Below are 22,574 nucleotides of genomic sequence, written 5' to 3'. Positions count from 1 at the left end.
TTTGGGAACCTTGAATTCATCAGTGTTTAGTAATGATGACGGTCAAGTCACTTCAAGAGAAGTTTAGGAATTCTCTCTTGTCACAGTTTTTCCATGGTCTAAGATGTACACCTGTCATTTATATTCAGGTGGTTAAAAGAGGATTGGGCAATTGGTGTGTAAACGTATGCTTACTTTTGCAGTATTAATTTCAAGAGTCAGGTCAAGCTCCTCTAGTGATCTCCTCCTCTCACAGCAGCATTAGTGTGACCATAAGCAGGAGAAGATTTTCAGAGGACCTTTATGGCACCGGATCTTGACATTTGTGCTGCAAAATGTAGGCATGACTTTGCATAGACTAAACCCATTTCCTTCTACCCAAAAGAAATTGGTCAAATTGAAGATACCACTGCCTAAACACAGGTCTGTTTATCATTAATCAAATGTGCAGTTTTGAGTGATTGTTCTCTAACAATGACTGTACTAACCATTAGGTAGAGAAGAGTGTTGTGCACCCTAAATACATAGAGCTATTGCAACCATAGAAGCTAGTCATGATATGACTGGTTCTCTTCATTTGTCCAAAAATCAGCAGCTGCCCCACAAGCTACCCCTTCCTCTCCCCATGCCATAGGTACTGTCCATCAATACAAGCACTAGAACTGACAGAAAATGAGTCAGGGAGGATCTATATAAATGCTGCCTTTTTAGATAGTGCTACTAAAACATACAGCTGAAAGTACATAAGTAACTCTTAGAATTCTCCTGAGAATTGTTTGCATACTTAAGCAGTAACACAAACTAATTCCATGGTGGGCAGCCACATGACTAAATTCCTAGTTCACATGATTCCTGGTGCAGGTGTTCCGTGAAAAAACCATACCCGTGAGAAAACCATACCCTAGTCACTTCCGGAGGGTATGGATTTCTCACGGTAGTTTAACTTGCGGCGGTTACATTATAACAGCTCCTCTGCATCATGCCTCATGTCCGCTCCTTCCCCTGTCACTTCCCTGATCTCGGTTAATAAATATAAAAGCGGATCACGGAGCACAGATCGCCGTCACTTACATTTTATACACCCGCCGCCGCTTTTATATTTATTAGTTGAGATCAGGGAAGTGACAGGGAGAGGAGATGATTGATGTTGCAGCAGAACTGTTTTAATTTTACCGCCGCAAGTATTAGTGCCGTTAACATATCATACCCTCCGAGCATGCGCACTTGTGAACTTCTTTCTTCTTCAATTACGTCTCCGGGGCTCTGAGCATGGGCTCTGCTGCGCTGCTCTGCTGTTTCAGACCGGAAGTGACGAGGGGTATGGTTTCTTCACGGGGTATGGTTTTTTAACGTTACACAGGGCAAGACTAAAGTTCAGATTGGCTATTACTGTCCACCAGCAGAGATCATGTGATTCAATAGCTAGGCATTTGGTCAACATCCGCTAAGCGATCCTGAAGCAGCAGTTTCTCCAGCCAGTGCACTTCAGTACTTCTGCTACTGTATATACTGCAGGTTTAAGGCAGTAGAATAGCATGGCTGTGCAGATCTTATTTATGGTGGTGGGGCCCACCAAAAATGTTGTGTATGAATACACACCATATATGAAAACAAGCAATAATTTTGTCATCTGCTTTTCCAATTTTATATAAAATTATATGCTTATAATTTAGTATTTTATGTTTTTTTTTAATTCTTTTTTTAAAATGAAAAAAAAATAAAAAAATAAAAATAACAGTACATTTTTTATGGCAATATGTATTTTAAACAGAACCTAAATTAGTAGTTATTTATGAAATAGTTTGTTTAAAAAATGTTTAGAAAAAAAAAAGTAATTTTTTAGTTTATTTTTTAACAAAATCTAAGCTTTAGAATTTATCCGTTAACTTTGGCAATGGATTTGTGAGCCCAATGAACCTTTGCCCAAGTCCTAGCTAGCTATTGGAAGTTATTCATCTTGTCCCCAATGAGTAAAGGGCATTGTTAAATAAAGCAAAGAGCAATGACATTAGAGAAAAGTTGGCCATGCATGCACAGTCTGACCATCCCACAATGCATTCTGGGTTTTTTTACATACCTGAACAACAGTGCTTTAGTCACATCTCTCCTGTGTATGGCAATGGGTGAGAAGGGGGAGCCGTGTGGAAAAAGTCCCGATGCCAGGGAAAACAAAAGTATTTAGGCAACGTTTTCCAACATGCCAAACGAATGCTGAAGGTTGCTGGGCGATGCCCCATATACACTGGACAATGAAGGTTGGACTTGGAAACTATCATCTAATGTCTTTGTCTTAAAGTAGAACTTTGGCCATGTTATAGAAATGTGAGCCTGATTACAGTTCTTCTTTAAGTCCTTACTGTCATTCCTAATTGCTGCCATTAATTAGATATGGGACTGGTCACCAACAGAAAAATAATAAATACAACAGCCATTTTTTTTCTTTTTTTTTGAGTTTCGAGTGGACTGGAGATGTTATAGATACTCTTTTGGGTTTTTATTGTTGTCTGTATCCTTTGCTGAAACTACCCCCCAATTTCTGTCCCAACAGCCTCTTTCTGTGACCTGAACTTCTTGTTTCCTCTCTCTGGAGAGTCGGCTAGGGTAGCCTTTCCCTACCTATTTAAAATGGAGGAACCCTTGAATGAAATAACTTTAAGAGAACCTTGTCTAATAAATACTTTAGCTCACTTTACATTAGATAAGAACAGATATAAGAATAAATATATATTTTCCACCCAGGGCTTCTCTGTACACTCAAATTATATTCCGTTATAATAATGAATTATAATTGACAGATTTTAATAATAGCTAAAAAATAAACGCAGACAGTGAAAACTATAGTGTTCCCTCATGCTGGTGGTCAGTGAAGAAATACCTGCTTACTTTGATGGTCAATTGAAAAGTGCCACCTTACATTGGTGATCAGTGAAGTGGCCCTTTAAAATTAGTGATCAGAGTAGTGCCTCCCTACATTGATGGTCAGCGAAGTGGACCTTTAAATTAGTAATCAGGGTAGTGCCACCTTATATTGGTGGTCAAAGACTTGTCCCTTTAAATTAGTGATCAGAGTAGTGCCTCCCTACATTGATGGTCAGCGAAGTGGACCTTTAAATTAGTGATCAGAGTAGTGCCTCCCTACATTGATGGTCAGCGAAGTGGACCTTTAAATTAGTGATCAGAGTAGTGCCACCTTATATTGGTGGTCAAAGAATTGTCCCTTTAAATTAGTGATCATAATAGTGCCACCTTATATTGGTGGTCAAAGAAGTGGCCCTTTAAGTTAGTAATCAGTCTAGTGCCACCTAATATTGATGGTCAAAGATATGGCCCTTTAAATTAGTGATCAGTCTAGTGCCACCTTACGTTGGTGCTTAGTGGCGAATGTCCCAACTACACTGGTGGTCAGTGGTAATAATGCCTCAGATACTACAGATAGCTAAAAAGATCACCAGCATCAGTAATTACTTATCAGAGTCAGAAATCGGTGCTTGCTCAAGAAACCCCCTACAAGCTTTGATGGAACCCTGGTTGAGAACAGCTGTGCTAGGGGCTAGCATTCGTGTAACAGGTCCCATGGTGGATCACCAAAAATATAGAGTACTAGGCAAAGAGGGGAAACAGGAAGTTCTGCTCTCAATCATGACCTAGTGGTCTCCAGGACAGGAAGTATATGAAATCTCTCCAAAGAGAAGGCAGGTAAAAGCTGACTCTGGTCTTTCCAAACTAAAGGTTAAATGTTTTGGCTGGATTTTCCCTTTAAAATCATTTAATGAAGGCATTTAAAGTGACTTTTTCATGTCTTTTCCCTAATGTTAAGCCTTAATTTCTCTATCTGGGTAATGCAAACTGTAAGAAGAACTGCACTTTAAACAACCTGTGTTTTTGCAAGGTATTGCTCAGCCTGTGATGATGTTAATGAAGTGACTTGAATATTTGACTGGAATATGTCAGGATCATGATATTCATGATTATGTTATATTCTGCTGATGAAGAACGTCTTAGAGGTTGCCATTTCAAATGTTAATAACAACTTCTCCTCTAGTCACAAAGAACATACCCAAATGTCAATCTATACATATGAGTGTGTGCATTTCATTTCTACTGTATGTACCACCGCACAAAACTAACGGTTGTATTTACGATAAGCATTTCTGTGTTGACGTGCGCATATACACACAGGTCATACGTGTATTAATGGAAGATTTTATCCCACTAAGGACCAAACTGAAATAATTACGAGTGTCTACAGAAGTATTTCACAGTTGTTAAAACAAAGTTGTGTAATGTTTGAGAAATGTGCTGTTCCCCCCATCTGTCCTTAAAACTAATTTTTCCCTTTTCCCCCTTGAAATCATATATTATGTTAATAATGACACTGTTTGACTGCTATGCAAGTCAGTCCCTTAAAGGGGCAACTCCACCCAAAATGGTTTCCCCACTCCAGGTTCTTGATAGTGGTGAAGACCTGGCGGGGAATAAAGCCCTGCTCTAGTCCACCCTAACCCTAATCCAAAATGAAGAAATACGTAGTCTCTGGCTGGTTAGGTCATGGCTAGTGGAGCATGCTGGGATATAAAGACAGACATCACCTGAGTTGCCAGGGGAAGCCCTTCTCTGCTTCACTTTTATTTGGCCAAAAACACTACTGCTGAAAATGTTTTTTTTTTTTTTTTTTAAATACACAAAAGAGGTGTGTGAACCTTTTATGCAGTTGGGCTTGTTCAGTAAGGCAATGACTGATACCAAATGAAGCAAGCCATAGCAACCTTTTTCTGATCAACCGAAATCAGATTGATTGCTCTGGGTTCTGCATTTTGTTAATTGTGGTTTCACTCTGCATTGCCTTATTAAATAAGACATGCAGTTTGTTGGCAAAACAAGTTCCCATTTAATATGTTGAGATCTGTTTATTGTGCAACTGGAGCCTAAGATGGTGGTATTGAACACTAAGGGCATTTATTTATTCAGATCATTTTTTAAACTAAAAAGTACAATGATCTATGGTTAGGCCTATTTAGGGGAGTATTTATAAAGCATTACTGAATTGCCAGTTATTTGCTATCAAATATCTGGTTGAAGATTATGGAGCTTCTTTGCATTTACCCAACTAAGTTCCTCCAGATATCAAATCTCGGTTTGGCATATTTCTTATGTAGGGTTTGTTATTCTATTTATAATTGTATTACATTATTACTGTATATTAAACACGCCTGATCCTTTTAAGGGCCTGTGTTGGCAGGCTTGTGTTGATGGCATGGATTTGCTTATAAGATAATTCAGAATTTATTGACGGATGCAGTTGACCTGCTTCAAGTGGGTCTTGCATTTCTGAAGACTTGAAACAATGCTGACACTTGCCCTTAAAGTAACAGAGACTCTTTAAACCCCACCCTGTTACCTATTTATACTAATGTTTCCTGCACAACTCCAATGTTGTTCCATTAGAACCTCTGCACAATGCCCTGTGCTTCTGAGTATGAAGGATCCTCCCAGCTTGCAGTGGCCAATCCTGAGACTTGAAAAATACACATAAAGGAGGGGTTGACATAATCTACCCGGTGTAAGCTCTGAAACCATTCAAAATGGAGCTTACACAGGGATAAGACTGCATAGCAATGAATCAACAGCAGAGGCTAGGTATAGAGAGAATGAAAGTCTAGGGGGGGGTAAGACTTTGTAGACTTCCTTCCCTCCCAGTCCTTCTCATTCATCACTACCTATTAGAGTCTCCTTTGAAAAATAAGGAAGAATGTCTGCAAATAAGGCAATAATAAGCTATTTGAGTGTGCCTGACCCTTTTTTTTTTTTCAATAAATATGCCCCTTAGTGGATGCAGCAATTTTGTTAGGTTGAACTACAATAATACGAATATAACTCTTGCTGGAGATAGTGACATAACTCAGGTACTCTTAATATATGACATATGTAATCCTAAGAATAGAGCTTTCTTAGGTATAAAGAATCAGAACGAAATATGGCTGTTTTCACTTATGTTGGTAGAATTCACTCAGAATTTAAGATATTTCTGCGACATTTAATGTTTAAATATTTACCTTTAATTTATTATAAAGTAGGTTCTTAAGACCTTGTTCACACTTAAATGCAGTGCGGGAAATATGCATTCCATGCGCGTTTCCAGCACCGCATTCAAAACAAATTGGGTGTGCAATCTGCTGCAAGTGTCATGTGAATTCTAACAATACCCACAATGCAGATAGCAATTGCAGTGTGTTTGCTTGCATCGGATGTCATGGTAATTCAATAGCATGTGAACCGATGCAGTGCACTTTTGAAAAGTAGTACATTCATCATTGCTCTTTTGGTGTGATTTCAGCTCATTCAAATGAATAGGCTGAAAATCCCACTGCACAGTCGCAAAGGAATCGCACAGGAATGCAGATCACGTTCCTGTGTGATTCAGGTGTGAACTGGCCTCAAAGCTGACTTTTACCAGTTTAGTTGCACTACTAAAATCACTAGTAATAGATGGCTAAACAAATGGCTACCAATAGTGTAAGCTACATATAAATATCAAATGCCCATAAGAGCACACTACGCAAATGGTATGTGATCAATTGCTACTACACACTACATTATGCTGCCTGTATGGTTCATACCATAGGGGAGCATGTGTTCCACTGTAGAAGTGCAGCTATATATTCCCTGTGTAGGTCTAGGCTACAGCAATAACTATGGTTTTAGGCAGTTTTACCACTTGCCAACAGTTGCGCTCTTTGCAACCCTATTAGAAAAAAAAAAAGGAGCAAGGGAAATACATTTCTCCTCCGTATTCAGAAGAAAATCGCCTGCATTGTTTATGCTTTATGGTAAATATGTTTGAACAGGTTTTTGTTATTAGTGTTCAGTAAACAGGTATGCAGTGGCGGTTCGCCCCAAACATGATGCAGCACTTAAACCGGCAAATATTTTAGCCGTATCAGATTATAGAAATCTATACGCTGTACGCTACACAATGATAGCTCCCTTAAACTTGGCTACTAGGACACATAAATGCACTTATTTCAAGTGCACTTTACTTTGAGAGTGCATATATGCTTGCACTTTACTGCTGATGCGTTTTTGTGTGCATCAATCTATTTCCAATGGGCCATCAAATATTGCTTACCTCCATTTGCCATCATACATAAAACATGGCAATGCAGGGTGAAGCAACAGGTTCAGTTTAAAGTTGCCTCCCCAGAAGTACATAATGCCATTCCCTTTGCTACTCAACAGCTATATTCGGCCACTAGGAACTATGAAAATAGTTGGTATGGCAGAGCATGTGACTCACTCCCCTTCCTCTTTTTGACAGCATTGGTGCTTGGTGATCATCCCAGCACTTCCACATGGGTTGAGGAGAGTTTTGAGCTCTCTTTAGGCTTATACAGGGCTTCCTTTCTTCATTACTGGTGGTGGAGGAAAAGAAAGGTGAGCATATGCTGCTGGAAAGGGGCGACAATAAAGTGAACCTGTTGTATTGCGCAAAGTGATATTATGTTAAAAAAGTAACAGACTTACTGGCAGGATCAACAGGTAAAAATAAAAGAAAGAAAAAACAAAACAAAAGCAGCCACCAAATTTTAGGTAACCTGAAATATAATACATTTTGGGTATTGGGTTTAAAGGAGAAGTTTGTGCATAAAAAAATATTTACTCACCTCCATGCTGCAGCTGTCCCTCACCAGCTCTAAGCCCGTGAACGGAGCAATCACATGACCGCGGATCGCCCAGTTCTTGGTCAGCTCTGAGCAGAGCGGCGACTGTCGGTCACTGCTCCCTTTTCTTAGCACTCACTGGAGTGCCAGACTGCAGAGGGAGCGAAAGCAGCTGGCTTTGGCTCTTAGCCGAGCGCTGAGAGGGGGAGCCAGCTGTCAGTCAGGGCTCCGGGTGGATCCCGACAATGTGGTCAACTCCTGTGACCCAAAAGAGAAGTATTGTCAGAAAATCTTTGGCCATACTTTAATACTGTGTTTTATACTTCACAAGTCATGCTATACTGAACCTCTGCTTAGGCTGCTATATGCATCAGGGAAAGATAGTGTATTTCCAGCTAGTACACATTTTGAATTATCACTACAACTTTGATCTGGAAGGTGTTTTTCATAAAGAGATTTGCAAATGTTTCCTGTAATGGTCACCTGGGTAATGGCAAACTAGCATCTAACAACTGCTGAGCTAAGTTGATTGTTTTATTTAAGTCTGACCTATAGATGTATATTGCGAAAGATGAGCAGTAAAACCCAACCCCTGTTCAGCACTAACAAGCAGAAGCAAACCTTTCATATCTAATGAGTCAATATGGTTGCCCCGTGTACAAATATATTTAAAAAAAAAAAACACTGTACAATATTTAAAACATTAAAAAAATTACATAAAGCTGATCATGGTCACATGCATATTTAGGAAACCATAAAAAGTCTATAGCTTCCCTTGGGTACGTGCAAAACAAAACTTCTATAATCAAGTTATTTTTCTTTAATTTCAAGGCTAGCTTAGGCTTTGCTAAAGGATTCTCAACATATTAAATTACGGAACTGGTCTCAGGTGTCGTTTACAGTTTATTTTGTACAAAAGCCAGGTTTTTTTTTTTTTTAATTTTCAGGAGATAATATAGGATGGGGTGTGGGTGGGTTCACCTTAAAATAATGTCTTAAGGCTTTAGCCCCTCCCTCACCATCACATGCAGTGGACTTGTGCAACTGTCTCGTAATTTGTTGTGTAAATAAATATATATATTTTTTTCTAAATTAATAAAGAGGAAACCTCACATGTTGTTCGACAGTATTACGTGCAGAGTTGGGGGCTCTGGGCGGACTCCGTGAACGGTCGGTCCGCTGCAAACCCCCGTTTTTTGTGTGTCTCTGTGTCTCCTTCACATGCTGTGGGTATGGATTTTCATCTGAGTATTTTGTAATATGTCCTGTTTGTCCTTGTATAAATAAAACGTGCTCAGACTTGCAGGAATCTCGCTCGCTCTCTGGGTGTCTTCTTTTTTTCTGCACGGCTACATATCAAGATATGACCTATGTTGATGAGGATTTCCAGGTTAGGTGGAAATCCTGCACCTATTGTAGGTCCTTTTGCCTGTAATGGTGGGACTCTTGGTCAGACATATCCAACAAGCGTGCATATGGCTCATGTGGACAACGATTACCAGGAGAACGATCCCATTCCAGTCTCTGAGGAAACAAGTAAAGCCCCGTACACACGGGTCAAATGTCGGGTGGCAAAGGCCAGTTCAATAGAAACCGGTCAACATTTGGCCCTTGTGTACTGCAGCTGGTCCGGCTGTCCAGCCGACTTCTGTCAAAAAAGGTCTGCCGACCGGCTCCCGATCAGCGCTCTCAGCCAATGGCTGAGAGCACTGCCGGAATGTTCCTGGGGGGAGGGGGGGGAGGCTGTCCCACTGTCAGAACACAACAGAACAGCAGGGGAGATCGTTGTACTAACATTAAATTGTTAGTACAGCGGCTCTGACCTGAGCTGTCAGGTTTTTTTTTTCATTCAGTCCACTGGGTTGAAAAAAAAAAAAAAAAATAGCAGTGTGTACTAGGCTTAGGCCCCTTTCACACTAGTGCGACTTGTCCTGCAAAATCGCATGACAAGTCGTTTTCCATTATTTTCAATGAGCCCCATTCATATCAGTGCGTTTTGAAGTCGCACCGACTTCAAAGTAGTTCCTGCACTACTTTGGCACGATTTTAATGCATTTTGAGGTATATAGCCCTGAGCCATTGCTCAAAATCGCTGCAAAGTCGCGTCAAAATCGCGTTGTAAAATCGCGTCGCATAAGTGTGAAAGGGACCTTAGATGTAAATCTAATCACTAAGATTTCATATAAGCTTTAACACCTCTGCATTCAGTCTGTTTAAATCTGCAAAAGGAAACCTTGGAGATCCTGCCATAAAGATCATTTCAGGCATTACCTTTTATGGGGTCACAATTGTGCCCTTGGTCTGTCACACGCACCCCTGGTTGAGATCACCTTGCAGAAACTGCACATGCATGCAATTACCAGTGATTAACTAATTAGTGATTACCAGCAGTCCTGCATTTAACAGAAAAAGACAATGAGTATCCACCTACATTCCAAAGTGTCAGAGAGCGAAGAGGAAAATCCGCTTCTAGAGTAGCAAGGAATAAATATTTGTACTCATTCTTTTCCCTCCAAGCCAAACGAGCAATTAAACTCTATACAGTCGATTCAAGAGCACCCCAGAGGTAGTGGCACATCATTGCTCCCATCCAGCTCCCCAATGGTGACAACAGAAGACCATACCTGAATAATGCGTATTGACATGCTTGTAGTCTTCAACACACAGCACGAGTGGCAGGATTGACAGCATAAATGGGAGGATTAAAGGGTATACTTTTAAAGAAAGCTGAAGATTTAAATAGACTCAAAACAATTTTTGAAATGACTTTAATGTGTTAAAGTTTCTATGAGATTTTAGTATAAGGGATACATTATTTGGGTAAACATTGGCCATCCACAGGGGTTGATATACTAAAACTGGAGAGTGCAAAATATGGTGCAGCTTTGCATAGAAACCAATCAGCTTCCAGTTGTTTATCAAAGCTTAAAGTAGAACTTTAGTCAGAAAATTAATGTTGGCCCCTTGTTGCAGCCTGGATCCTCCTCTTCTCGAGTTCCTCGTTCCTGCTCCTGGCCCCTCCCTCCTACCGAGTGCCCCCCTATGGGGGCACCTGAGCCCAGCTGCAGCTCCGTGTGTCCATTCAGACATGGAGCTGCCGTTCTGCCCCATCCCCTCTCTCCTGATTGGTTCATTGACTTTGATTGACAGCCGCGGGAGCCAATGCCGCAGCTGTATCTCAGCCAACCAGGAGGGAGAGTCCCAGGATGGCTGGACGGAGAGGGGGCACAGGTAAGTATTAGGGGTGCTGGGGGGGCTGCTACACACAGAAGGCTTTTTTATCTTAATATATATCTTAATCATAGAATGCATTAAGATAAAAAAACTTCCTGACTTTACAACTCCTTTAAGAATAAGTGCCTATGCTGTTTTAAATCCACTAATACACTATGTCACCCACTCTGCACATGCTCAGTTGCTCTCTGTTTTTGGGCACTGTGCTGAATTTGTAGAGGCCGATTTGCTGACAGCCTAAACATTTACTGCTGTTCAGTGGCTCTGGGCTGCAGAAAAATGGCAGTCTCCAGCAAGAATAACAGGAACAATGCTGGAGGCAATTTACAGCACACACTAAGTTTGGTAGCATAATTATTGTGGAATGTATGTTCCTTGCTAAAGAATATTATTTTACATCAAGTTGTTATGGGTAAAGTTCCACTTTTACTCAACAAGCTGAAGTTAGAAGCTGATTGGCTACCATGTACAGCTATACAAAATGTTGCACTCTCCTGTGCAACTTCACACTATTCAAGCGCAGGCAGCCTTGCAAGAAAAACTACCAGCGGAACTCCAACAGGTAAAAAACAAATGTAGCAGTGTTAATTTGTGGTAGCTGCACCCCACTGAATAATTAGTCCCCCAAAAAAGGCTCCATTGTCTGAGGAACAAAGGCACTTTATTATTAAAATACAATATCATCTGCCTAAAATACAGTCTGCTTTGAAAATGTGTATACATAGAACTATAAAGTAACATCAACTTTACCGAAGGGTTTTTTGGTTGCTTACAGGTAACGTTATACTTCCACTAAATGGACAAACCTTGTACACCCTTCCAGTTCACAAGCACAAAGCCAGCTTCAAGTCTTGACCTCAACCCAATAGAACACCTTTGGGGTGAATTGAAATATACAGTATACTACAAGTCAGGTCTCCTTGTCTGGCATCAATGTCTGTCCTCTTAAATGCTTTTAGTTGAATGGGCATTAATTCGAAAAAACACTTTGAAATCTTGTGGAAAGCCTTCCCAATAGATTGGAAGCAGTTGGAGCCACAAAAAGCTCCATAATAATGATTACAGTTTTGGAACAGGATGTCCAACAGAATTAAATACCTGTACAGGAAAAGAAAAAGAGGAGCTCACCAAAGGCCCTTAACAATGGTGGCTCTAAAAAGTCTGACAATCTGTCTATTCACTCTTCAACTAAAATTAAGTGAACCATTTTGAGGGTATTTTCATCCAGCAAAAGGACGTAAATAAATAATATAATGCTAAAACAGACAAACATAACTATAACCTATCTAAGCATCAAGTTTTCATTTCTCTTGTAATAGGAACAGTAACAGGTTATTTTTTACATACAGTCTCATCAGTCTTTCTTGTGCGTTCCTGCTAAGTCAAGTCCACTAACTAAGTACGGAGCCAGAATAAAGACAAGCAGAGGGCAGAGGACATGGCGCAGGAAGTTCAGCGTGTAGTAAAGGAGAGGGGGGGAAGGAAGTGGAAGAGATTGTTGAAGTTTTAGGAAGAGGACAGACAGTAGCAGGATAATGCCTCTATCACGCCAGCCTGGAGTTTTTTTATGCAACTCCTGGTAGAGAGGACAACACAGGGCAAATCCCAATCCCAGGGCATTCCCGGCACTTCTAGTGACAGAAGAAAATGGTCTTGTGTCTTGGTGGATCCACTCTGACTTAGAACACCATTTAGTGGCCAGGTGAATGGACCTAACGCAAGTGAGACATAAAGAATTAAAGTGGAACTATGTACAAAATAAAAAATGACATGTATGCTGCAGTCTATCAACAGTATGAACACGACAATAATGGAATTTTTGACTTACCGTAAAATCCATTTCTCTGATGTTCATTGACGGACACAGCTCCTGATCTTCCTAACCATTGGGTTATACTGCCCCCTACAGGAGTAGGATACTAGGCAGAAAAAAAGTCTGGCTATTGGCAGTCCAAGGGGTATACTCCCTCTCTCTGTTATAAGTACTCAATTTTGTTTCAAGCAGGATCAGAAGAATTACAACTCCACAGAGGGGTGGGTGCTGTCCGTCAATGAACATCAGAGAAATGGATTTTACTGTAAGTCAAAAATCCCATTTTCTTTTTTAATGACGGACACAGCTCCTGATCTTCTTAACCATTGGGACATCCCAAAGCAGTGTTAAATATGAGGGGTGGGAACAGCGAAAAAGAAATTCCCAAGGCTAAACTATAGCCAATCAGGTAAACAGAAGCTCAAACAAAACAATTGAAGCCCACCTGAAAAAAAAAAAAAAAAAAAACACCCTCAAAGAGGAGCAGGTCCTCTAGACAGCAGCCTGAAAAACCTTGCGGCCAAAGGAAGCATCGGCAGATGCCACCACATCCACTTTATAGAACTTTGTGAAAGTGTGCACCGAGGACCAGGTGGCCACCTTGCAAACCTGCGTCACTGACGCCTGATGACCGAAGGCCCAGGAGGCACTGAGCGCCCAAGTAGAGTGCGCCTTGACAGGGAAAGGAGGAACCTGACCCTTGATGGAATAGGCCTAAATCACCGTCTGATCAATCTGTAAATGGTCGCAGAGAAAGCAGACAACCCTTTCCGAGGCCCATCCGTGAGCACAAATAGTGAATCTGACTTCCTAAAAGACTCCGTAGCTGCCAGGTACACCCTAATCGCCCAGACCACATCCAAGACATGCAAAGCAATTTTCTTTGGATGTTTTGGCCTGGAACACAGGGAATGCAACACAATGTCTTTATTCAAAATCGAAGACAACCTTTGGAAGGAACAACGGACAGGGGCGAAGAACCGCCTTATCTCTGTGAACCACCAAGTAAGGTGAACGACAGGATACTGCTGCCAATTCCGACACCCTGCGCACAGAGGTGATAGCCACCAAAAAGCCCACCTTCTAGCACAGCGTAAGCAGGGGAATCTCCTGAAGATTCTCAAAAGGAGGCATCTGGAGGACTGAGAGCACCAAATTGAGGTCCCAAGGTGGCAACGGAGACCGCACTGGAGGAGCTACGTGCCGAACTCCCTAAAAAAAAGTAAGGGAGTGTGTGTTCAAGGGCTTTTGAAAGAAGACCGCCAAGGCCGACACCTGGCTCTTGATAGTACTCAAGGCAAATTTCTGCTCAACCCCGTTGAAGGAAGGTACAGATCCGAGCCACTAAATAAGAGCAAGGATGAACCCCAAGAGACTCAGACCATGTGATGTACGTCTTCCACATATGATGGTAGACCTTCCTGGAAGCAGATTTCCTAGATTTTAACAGCATTGGAATCACCGGCTCAGAAAAACCTCTATTCTTCAGCACCTGGCGTTCAACAGCCAAGCCGTCAAAGCCAGTGACTGTAAAGCAGGATGGAAGATTGGCCCTTGGGACAGCATATCTTCCCTGAGAGGAAGATTCCAAGGAACGTCGGCGACCAGCCACACCAGATCGGTGTACCAAGCCCGGTGAGGCCAGTTACGGGGCCACTAAGATGACCGGAATCCCTTCTGCCTCGATCCTGCGTAGAAGTCTTGGCAGAAGTTTGAGAGGAGGGAAGGCGTAAATTAGACGAAACTGACCACACGGGGTCACCAGCGCATCTGTAGCGTCCACCAGAAGAACCCGTGACCGAGCCTCAAACCTCTGCACCTTTCTGTTGAGCCGAGAAGCCAACAGATTCACCTTGGCGATGCCCCACCAGAGACACAACTGATGAAACACCTCCGGATGAAGGGACAACTCCTTTTGGTCCAACACCTGCCGACTGAGGTAATCCGTCTGCCAGTTTTCCATTGGTCGGTAGTCGGTAATCTGGAGACTCTTACAGTGTCTAGACCCTCTAAGCAGAATTTTTGCTGAAGACGCCTCCCCACTCAAACAGGCTGGCATCCTTAGTGACCACTGTCTAATAAAAGGGGAGCAAGGATTTGCCCAGGCCAAAGCGCCAGAGAACGAAACCACCATATCAGGGACTCTTTCGTTCCTGGCTCAGCCGGAGCCGATTGTCCAGAGACTGTGGATTCTTGTCAAATTTGCCCAGAATCTCCCTTTGCAGGGACCTCGTATGGAACTGTGCAAACGGAACTGCCTCGAAGGTAGACACCGTCAGGCCCAGCACCCGCATGCAAGTCTGGCGAATTGCAGCCTGCAGTTACTGGAGTTTGTTCAGAGGAAGGAGCACTCTGGCTAAGGCCAAGTACAGAGTCAGACCCAGATAGTCCAGGTTTGTGGACGAACCAGAGCAGACTTCTGAAAATTCAGAAACCAGCCGAACTCCCTCAGAGTTTGTATGGTGATCTCCAGGTTTTCCAACAGGGCAGTAGGAGACTCCACTCGCAGAAGGAGGTCATCCAAGTAGCTCATTACTGCAATTCCCTGATGGCGTAACAATGCTAGCACCGGGGCTAGCACTTTTGTAATGACATGAGGAGCCGAGGCGAGACCAAAGGGTAACACCACAAACTGATAATGCTCTTCTCCCACGGCAAAGCGGAGGAAACGCTGGTAACCGGCACATAATGGAATGTGAAGCTAAGCATCCTTGATGTCGGTAAAGGCAGGAAAATCCCCAATACAGGGATGCCACCACCGTGCGAATGAACTCCATTCTGTACTTCTACACCCGTACAAAGCAGTTCAGCGCCTTGAGGTCCAGAATTGGACGCACCTTGCCTTTCTTCCTGGGAACTGTAAACAGGTTTGAGTAAAACCCCTAAAAACGTTCCGATGTTGGAACCGGGACGATCACCTCTTGAAGTAACAGGAAGCTGCTCCCCCCTAGTCACGGAGTAAAAGCTTAGCCCACTCGGTCAGAGTTTGCGACACCATTGAAATGGTAAATACTGGCCTCAGTGCTGAACCAGCCACAGTGTACATATTGCGGGCCACAACATCCACCTTCCTGTCAGCCGGTTCCTTTAAGGCCGGGGATTCTTTAACTGGAATCATGGTTGCCTTGTTCAATCTGGAACCCGGAGGGTCCACCACCGGTGGAACAGTCCACTTTTTAGGGACCACAAGGGGACGTTTTGGTCGTTCTCACTTTTTAGCGACAATTCTGTCAAAATCTGAGGGGAAAAGAAACACCTGTGTCGCTCTGGATGGCTTGTGAGTGTCAAAGGGAAGCGACGCCTCCGTCGCAGCTTCAGCTGCGTCCTCCATTTTTAAGGTCTTACGCACATATACAATCAGTGCATCCACCAGTGCCTTTTCGTGGAATTGTCCTCATTATCTGAGAACTCCGAGCGCGTGGTCGCAAACCCAGAAAAGTGATCCACGTCTGCGGTGGCCGAATCAGATGATGCAGGGAAGGGGGGCGTTTTTGCTAGTCCGTTGCCCAAAAACCATCTCCAACCAGGACACAAAGAACACCAGGACCACCGTCAGTGCATCAATGAATGGTTGGGACTCGGAGGGCCCCGCAGCCTCTGAGAGGGGATCCAGTGGGGAAATGTGCTCCAAGGACTCCATAAGTCAATAGGGGGACCCCACAAAAGAGGTGTAGAAAAACACCCCTACTGCTCCGGCAGCACCAACCGGTCGCCAGTTACAGAGCACCTAATCGATCCTCAGCAGAGAGGGAGAGGACTCCACCAGACTCACCACCCAAAAGAAACAAGCACCTGCAACCGCCAGGATAATCTGCACTGCACATGCGGCGATCAGAAAATGAAAAGATCCAGCAGTCAGCACCAGGGGATGAGGAGGGGCTCCCACTGCCAAAAATCGCCAGCTAGAGGGCTCCATTGTCATGGCCACTGTTTTTTTAATGGCAAACCATCGCAAAATGGCTGCCATGCTACACAAACATGGCCGCCATGCATTGAGCACAATGCCTACAAGAAAGTGGTAGCCCCGTGCGGCACCACAAGGCTCCCAGGGACCAAGAAGGGATTCCCAGGCCTCAGAAAATGTCACAGGCAGGAGGGGGGGGGGGGGGGGTCTGGCAGGAGTCCTCACCAAGTACAGCCCCCCCCCCCCCCACAGCCAATCGCTGGCGGTGCACCCCCCCGCCCCCCATCACTAGCACAGCACCCTGCCCCCACCCCAGGAGATAGACCAGACAACCCCACAGTCCCAGCATAAGTGAAGAAGGGGGGGGGGGCGGATGGGGGGCAAGATGGCCCACAGGGAACACCAGACCGATGAGGGGGGTGCCTAACAGTAAGAAGAGGAATCTGGGGTCTGACTGTCCCATAGAGGGGCCCAAATCCACCCCAAAACCCTCCAGGGGGAGAGGGGGGACAGTTACTTACCATACTACGAACCAGGCGGGCACCGCTGCAGACAGAACTTCCTCTCCATCGAAATGGGGGGGGGGCTGTCGACCAGGAGGAACACTGTGACTCGGACCAAGACCCGGTCGTATGTGACCTCGCGAGGCATTTAACTCGCAGGCCAGCCCCTGTCTGGTTGGGCTATGTCGCGGCCAACCTAGCGTAGAGCTGAGGTCTGCGTGCACTGGGGTGACCACTGGATCTAGATTATACATCCCGTCGCCCAGTCCGGCAGTAGATTGGAAATCCCAGCAAAGAACTAGGTCCTTACTCCTGACTAGGCAGAAAAAAAACGGAGTACCTATAGCAGAGAGAGGGAGTATACCCACTGGGCCTGCCCATAGGTGTAGCCAGACTTTTTTTCTGCCTAATGTCCTACTCCCATAGGGAGCAGTATAATCCAATGGTTAAGATTAAGAGCTGTGTCCATCGATGAACGAAAGAGAAATTAGATTTTCAGAGTTCCTCCTGCAACACTGTTTTATTACCTCTTGATCCTGCCAGTAGATCTTTCACTTCCTTTAACTAGGTGACAAAGCTGTTCATTCTGCAGCGGTGTTGTCACACTAAGGATAGGGCAGCATCAGGTAGGCCATAGATTATGCAATTTTCTTTCCTTCAACCATTTGGTAAAAGAAAGAAAATGGCCGATTCCCCCATCAACACAATCCATTTTGATAGAGGAATCTCTCCCACGGAACCATTCAGTTCTGATCACAGGAGGTTTTCCTGCCATTAGAATACAATGATCATTACTGGCAGCTACTGTATAGCCGACGACAGCGATTGCACAAGAAAAGTCCGACAGGATGGTTGTACTTAAGTCGATCAATGTATCAATTTCAGTGCAACTATCCTGCTCATAAATGGATTGAAATTCATCCAGTTCCCGCTAAACCAGCCAAATTCTGATCCATCTGTGGCCAGCCTTAGTCTGGAAGGAAATCAACACTTCCAGGAGTGTCAGTCTCATATGCTCCTTCCCTTGTGTCCAGTAATTGCATCAGCCCCTACTGTATATTTGATTGAGGTGCCATTTAGCATGAATGAAGAAGGGACAGAGGGAAGTGCATTACTATGAGAACAGTGCATTACCTTTCAGTGTTTTACTGCAAAATATCTCAGCAAATAGGTTTAAAGCCAGCCCAGTGTTTTGTCCAAGCACTATTATAATGCACCATGTAACCTAGTAACCCCTTTCACTGAGCAATTATCAATAAAAAAACAGAATTCCCAAACACCCCCATGCCTGATCTTTGCCTTTTCTCACATATATTTTCCCCAATGTGTATTAAAGTGCTTACAGTAAAGAGTTTTTAAAAGCCACCATCAGATTCAGGGCCCCTTTAGATGTACTGTATGTATGTGCTGCAGTAACCTTTAATAAAATGCATGTTACAGCAATGCACAGTAACACATGAAACTTTGTGCCTTAAAATCGAATTAGTTACCACATCTTTACTGTTTGCACCAACACTGCTTTGCCTGGATGTGGCATCTAGTCCAGACAATGTAGATGAAACAAGGGATAACAATGTAACACAGCTGGTACTCACCAAGAAAGGTCCACTCCTAATGCACTCATTCCCCAGTATACAAGAAGAGCCCCAAGCAGCAGGAACAGCGATGTCAGCGTGTAAAACATAAAACTGCGGTCATGGGGAACACTACGATTCAGGATGTATCCTAACAGCACACCTAGGATAAGCAAAATGGATAGGTTTAAGGCAAATAACATATTGAAAACATTTTTCTGAACCATAATTCTGTCTAAGTTCAGGTTACAATAGCTGTCCTGATCACAATTACTCAATATTACATTGCCATTCCACCTTAAACTGTCAGTTTAGTTTGGGGTGCATACCACAGGGCTAGTTTACTTATATATCTTGGAAAATTGGGGTGAAAGATCATTGCAAAATTTCCCAGCCACTCCATCAGCTACCTCTACAGGAGGTCCTAGCTCCTCCCACCCGCCAGAGTTATCTCTACGGGATTTTTATGCCGCCTGCCATGCCTATCTCCACACAGCTGCAGATACCTTACCAGAAAGAATGCCAGCCAGGACCTGGTGAGGAAAATGTGCCAGGATGAAGAGCCTTGAAACAGCGATTCCTGACATCAGCAAAATGTACAAAAGGAGAGGAACATAGCGCTGAACGCCCCTGTAAGAAGATAAGAGTATTATTGCTACAAGATTCATACAGATATATCTTTATTCCAAATAAGACATGAACATATGCAGAGCTACACTGACCTAGGAAACTTTAGTATCTGACACCTACATGTGTTACATTCCTGCGTCTGCATGCTGTGGTCTGAGGTCCCGTTCACTGGCCACTACATCACAATCAAGTCCCCTGCAGAGCTGTAGTGGCACAAAAAGGCTGGCAGGTGGAACCACAGCACAGTGACTGGTTCACACAGGTGTGATGCGGGAAACCCTGTGATTCCAGTGCGGGTTCCTGCATCACACCCGAATCGCACATTGGTTCACATCTGCGAACTATGAAATTATGAAAGTGAAGGGAGCTCGCTGCTCCAGGTGAGATGGGGAAGCCTAATGGAACCTCACGTGAGTGCCTGCCCCAGCTCGCCTCCAAGTGGCTGCACATCACGGTTCGTTCAAAATAACTTTAATTCAAGGTTCCCAAAGTGACATCGCAGGACACTAACAGTTTGCATGGTAGACATGTTCCACACACTACAAATGTGCTTAATCACTACACAGGTACATACAACGGATACATCTCTAATAGACCCTTATGGCCCGTACACACGATCCGAAAATCGGGCGAAAAATAACGCTTGTGAAAAGATCGGACGATAATCTGATCATTAGTACACAGCTTACGAGAGGCGATCACGACAGTTCGCCCGATATTATCCGGTCGTGCAAGCATAAAAATTTTGATCGTATGATAACACATCGTACGATAATCGTATTATCAGTATGTTGTTCGTCCGAAAAAAATGGTGAGCAGTAGACTGCGAATGTGCGGAAACTAAAGACCGACCTGGAAGTAAACCAGGGAAAGAAGAAAAATCGTTTAAAATCACACAATGACATTCAATACGAATAGGAGGTTTTCTGTTCTTTGAAAAGCAATCCAAGTTGTAAACGCTAAAAAAGTTATAGATGGAAATTTGTGCAAAAAAGAAAAGTAATGAACATATAAAAAAATATACACCTACATATACACATATATACACACACACACACACACACACACATATACATACACACACACACACACACACAATATATATATATAAATATATATATATATACACACTATATTATATTTTATATTATTACACACATTATATATATATATATATATATATATATATATGGTATAAATATATATACATTTATTATATATATATATATATATATATATATATATATACTGTATTTTCTGGCGTATAAGACTACTTTTGAACCTCAAAAAAATCCCCCAAAAATGGGACATCGTCTTATACGCCGAGTATAATATCTCCAAGGTAACCCAAGTATAAGTATTACCGGTAGATATATATTAATAATAAATATATATATATATATTAATAATAAATATATATATATATATATATATATATATATATATATATATATATATATATATATATATATATATATAAATAAATAAATGGTATGGTTGATATTGTTTGGTAATGATGTTGTATGTTCTATGGTGTGTCAGTACTGAAAAATACAAAGTTATTTCTAAAAGAAGCAGGCATCTTTATTAACAAAACAATTTATTTATTATTGAATAAAATTTAACAAATTTAACAAATCAGCATGTAACTGAATAAACAACATATCAAACAATGTGCATTAAAGTGAAAAAACAAAACTCTGGCAAATACAACCCAAAACATTACAATTGTGTAAAACTGTAGTCCTGCGACCAGGTGGAATGTGGCCTTTCCAAGTGTGGGTATTGCCAACTTGGTGCCTGCTGATGGGATAACATGGGATGGGATGGGATGGCATGGGATGACATGGTTGGAGAAAATGGTTGCAATGGCTGTGGTGGTGTTATTGATGGTCGTGTAGAGACCTGATCGTCTGACAAATGTGTTTTTGCACACAATTGACCACTAACACCCCTATGTAGGACTTGAAGCAGTAAACTCTCTGCCAAATTGCATTGTGCATCTGTCATTTTCCACAATTTGTTGGCTAGTATGATTCTAAATCCATCATGGTCATCTTGCTTACGCTCTAGAGCCGACGTTGCTTTTGTTAAGAAGGATAATGTGGCATCCTCCAGGCCACCCCTTTTTTTCTCTTGAGTGTTGGTGGTGCTAAAGGAGTTGTAGGGATTAAATCGTCAGGATCCTAGAATTATAAAAGAAGACCATTATCAGAACGGTAAAAACCCTGAATATTTCCATCTGTTTACATAAAAAATTATGAAGGCCATAAAATGTAAGAAACCTTTTTCAAAAATACTCCTTTAAAAAAGACATTTTACACAAGGCAAAACGACCAAACTATCCATCACTTACCTGAGAGGGTGGAATGTGCTGAGAAATTTCCAGATCAATGTCTGATGTTGGCGATTCTACTGAGGCTGGGGAAGGGTTTGAAAGGGTGCAAAGGGAAGCTTGAGCATCCACTTGTTCCGTCAAGAAGACAAGGCTTTTATAGTACCACAGCCGTGGAACGTAAATATCCGAAGCTCCTGCTCCTGACTTCTGTGATGCCCGAACCTTATTCAGCTCCTTTTTGAAAACAGTTTCAAATTAGGGATTTTATTCCGCACATATTGGATGTTCGGATTAGGGCAAACTTCTTTGCATAGTTCCGCTAATTTATTGAGGGCCTCATTTTTCTTGTTTCGGTCCGAGTAGTCCTTGGACTTAACTTGCCATAGGCAAGGCATTTGCCTGTACATTTCAATAAATCTTTGCAGGAATTCAGGGTTGGTGAACTTGTCTGTCATGGTAACTGCAAAGTAAAATTGGAATTTTTCAGACATTTAGCATGTTGGCACATACTGAAGTTCAATGCAAACAATGCAAACTTATGGTGAAGCATTAAACATAAATCAGAGTATAGAAATCCTGACCAATAGACAACGATAATTCGTGAGGCCTACTAGCAGCAGTAGCAACGCCAGTGTGTCAACATACAATATGAAATGTTCGCATATGAAAAGTTCAGTTACTTCGGTCGTTGAGGCCTACTAGCTGCAGTAGCAACGCCAGTGTGTCAACATACAATATGAAATGTTCGCATATGAAAAGGTTCACTTACTTCGTTCGTGGAACAGATCGATTATGTAGCAGATCAATCGGGGTCGATGCTTGCTGTTTGTCAGATCGTTCGGGTCTGCTGCGTACGGTATTACACAGTGAGCATGCGCACGCACGTTGCTCCGCCTCCTTCTTTTGACTCACGCATCGGTTTGTATGTGCGTAGTATCTGT

The 22,574-nt window shown here is 42.6% G+C and overlaps 1 protein-coding gene across 2 annotated transcripts in view; it reads right to left on the bottom strand.

The window, feature by feature from the left end:
* Window positions 1-11,989: 11,989 nt before the first annotated feature.
* The window catches only part of G6PC3 (glucose-6-phosphatase catalytic subunit 3), a 29,781-nt gene continuing 19,196 nt past the window's right edge, over window positions 11,990-22,574 (bottom strand). The window contains exons 4-7 of one of the 2 annotated variants that reach the window (XM_082272565.1): window positions 19,177-19,295; window positions 18,687-18,828; window positions 12,215-12,583; window positions 11,990-12,180 (exon numbers count right to left, since the gene is read on the bottom strand). In XM_082272565.1, the coding sequence (XP_082128691.1) occupies window positions 12,226-12,583; window positions 18,687-18,828; window positions 19,177-19,295 (619 nt within the window). In that variant the 3' untranslated portion in view covers window positions 11,990-12,180; window positions 12,215-12,225. Of the gene's footprint in view, window positions 12,181-12,205; window positions 12,584-18,686; window positions 18,829-19,176; window positions 19,296-22,574 lie in introns of those variants that run through there. The other variant, XM_082272564.1, reaches the window with a different exon arrangement.

Source organism: Pelophylax lessonae (assembly GCF_965119305.1).
Source record: "Pelophylax lessonae genome assembly, chromosome: 11".
Lineage (NCBI taxonomy): Eukaryota > Metazoa > Chordata > Amphibia > Anura > Ranidae > Pelophylax > Pelophylax lessonae.
The sequence above is the reverse complement of the archived record's forward strand: the minus strand, read 5'-3'. Positions and strand labels throughout refer to the sequence as shown.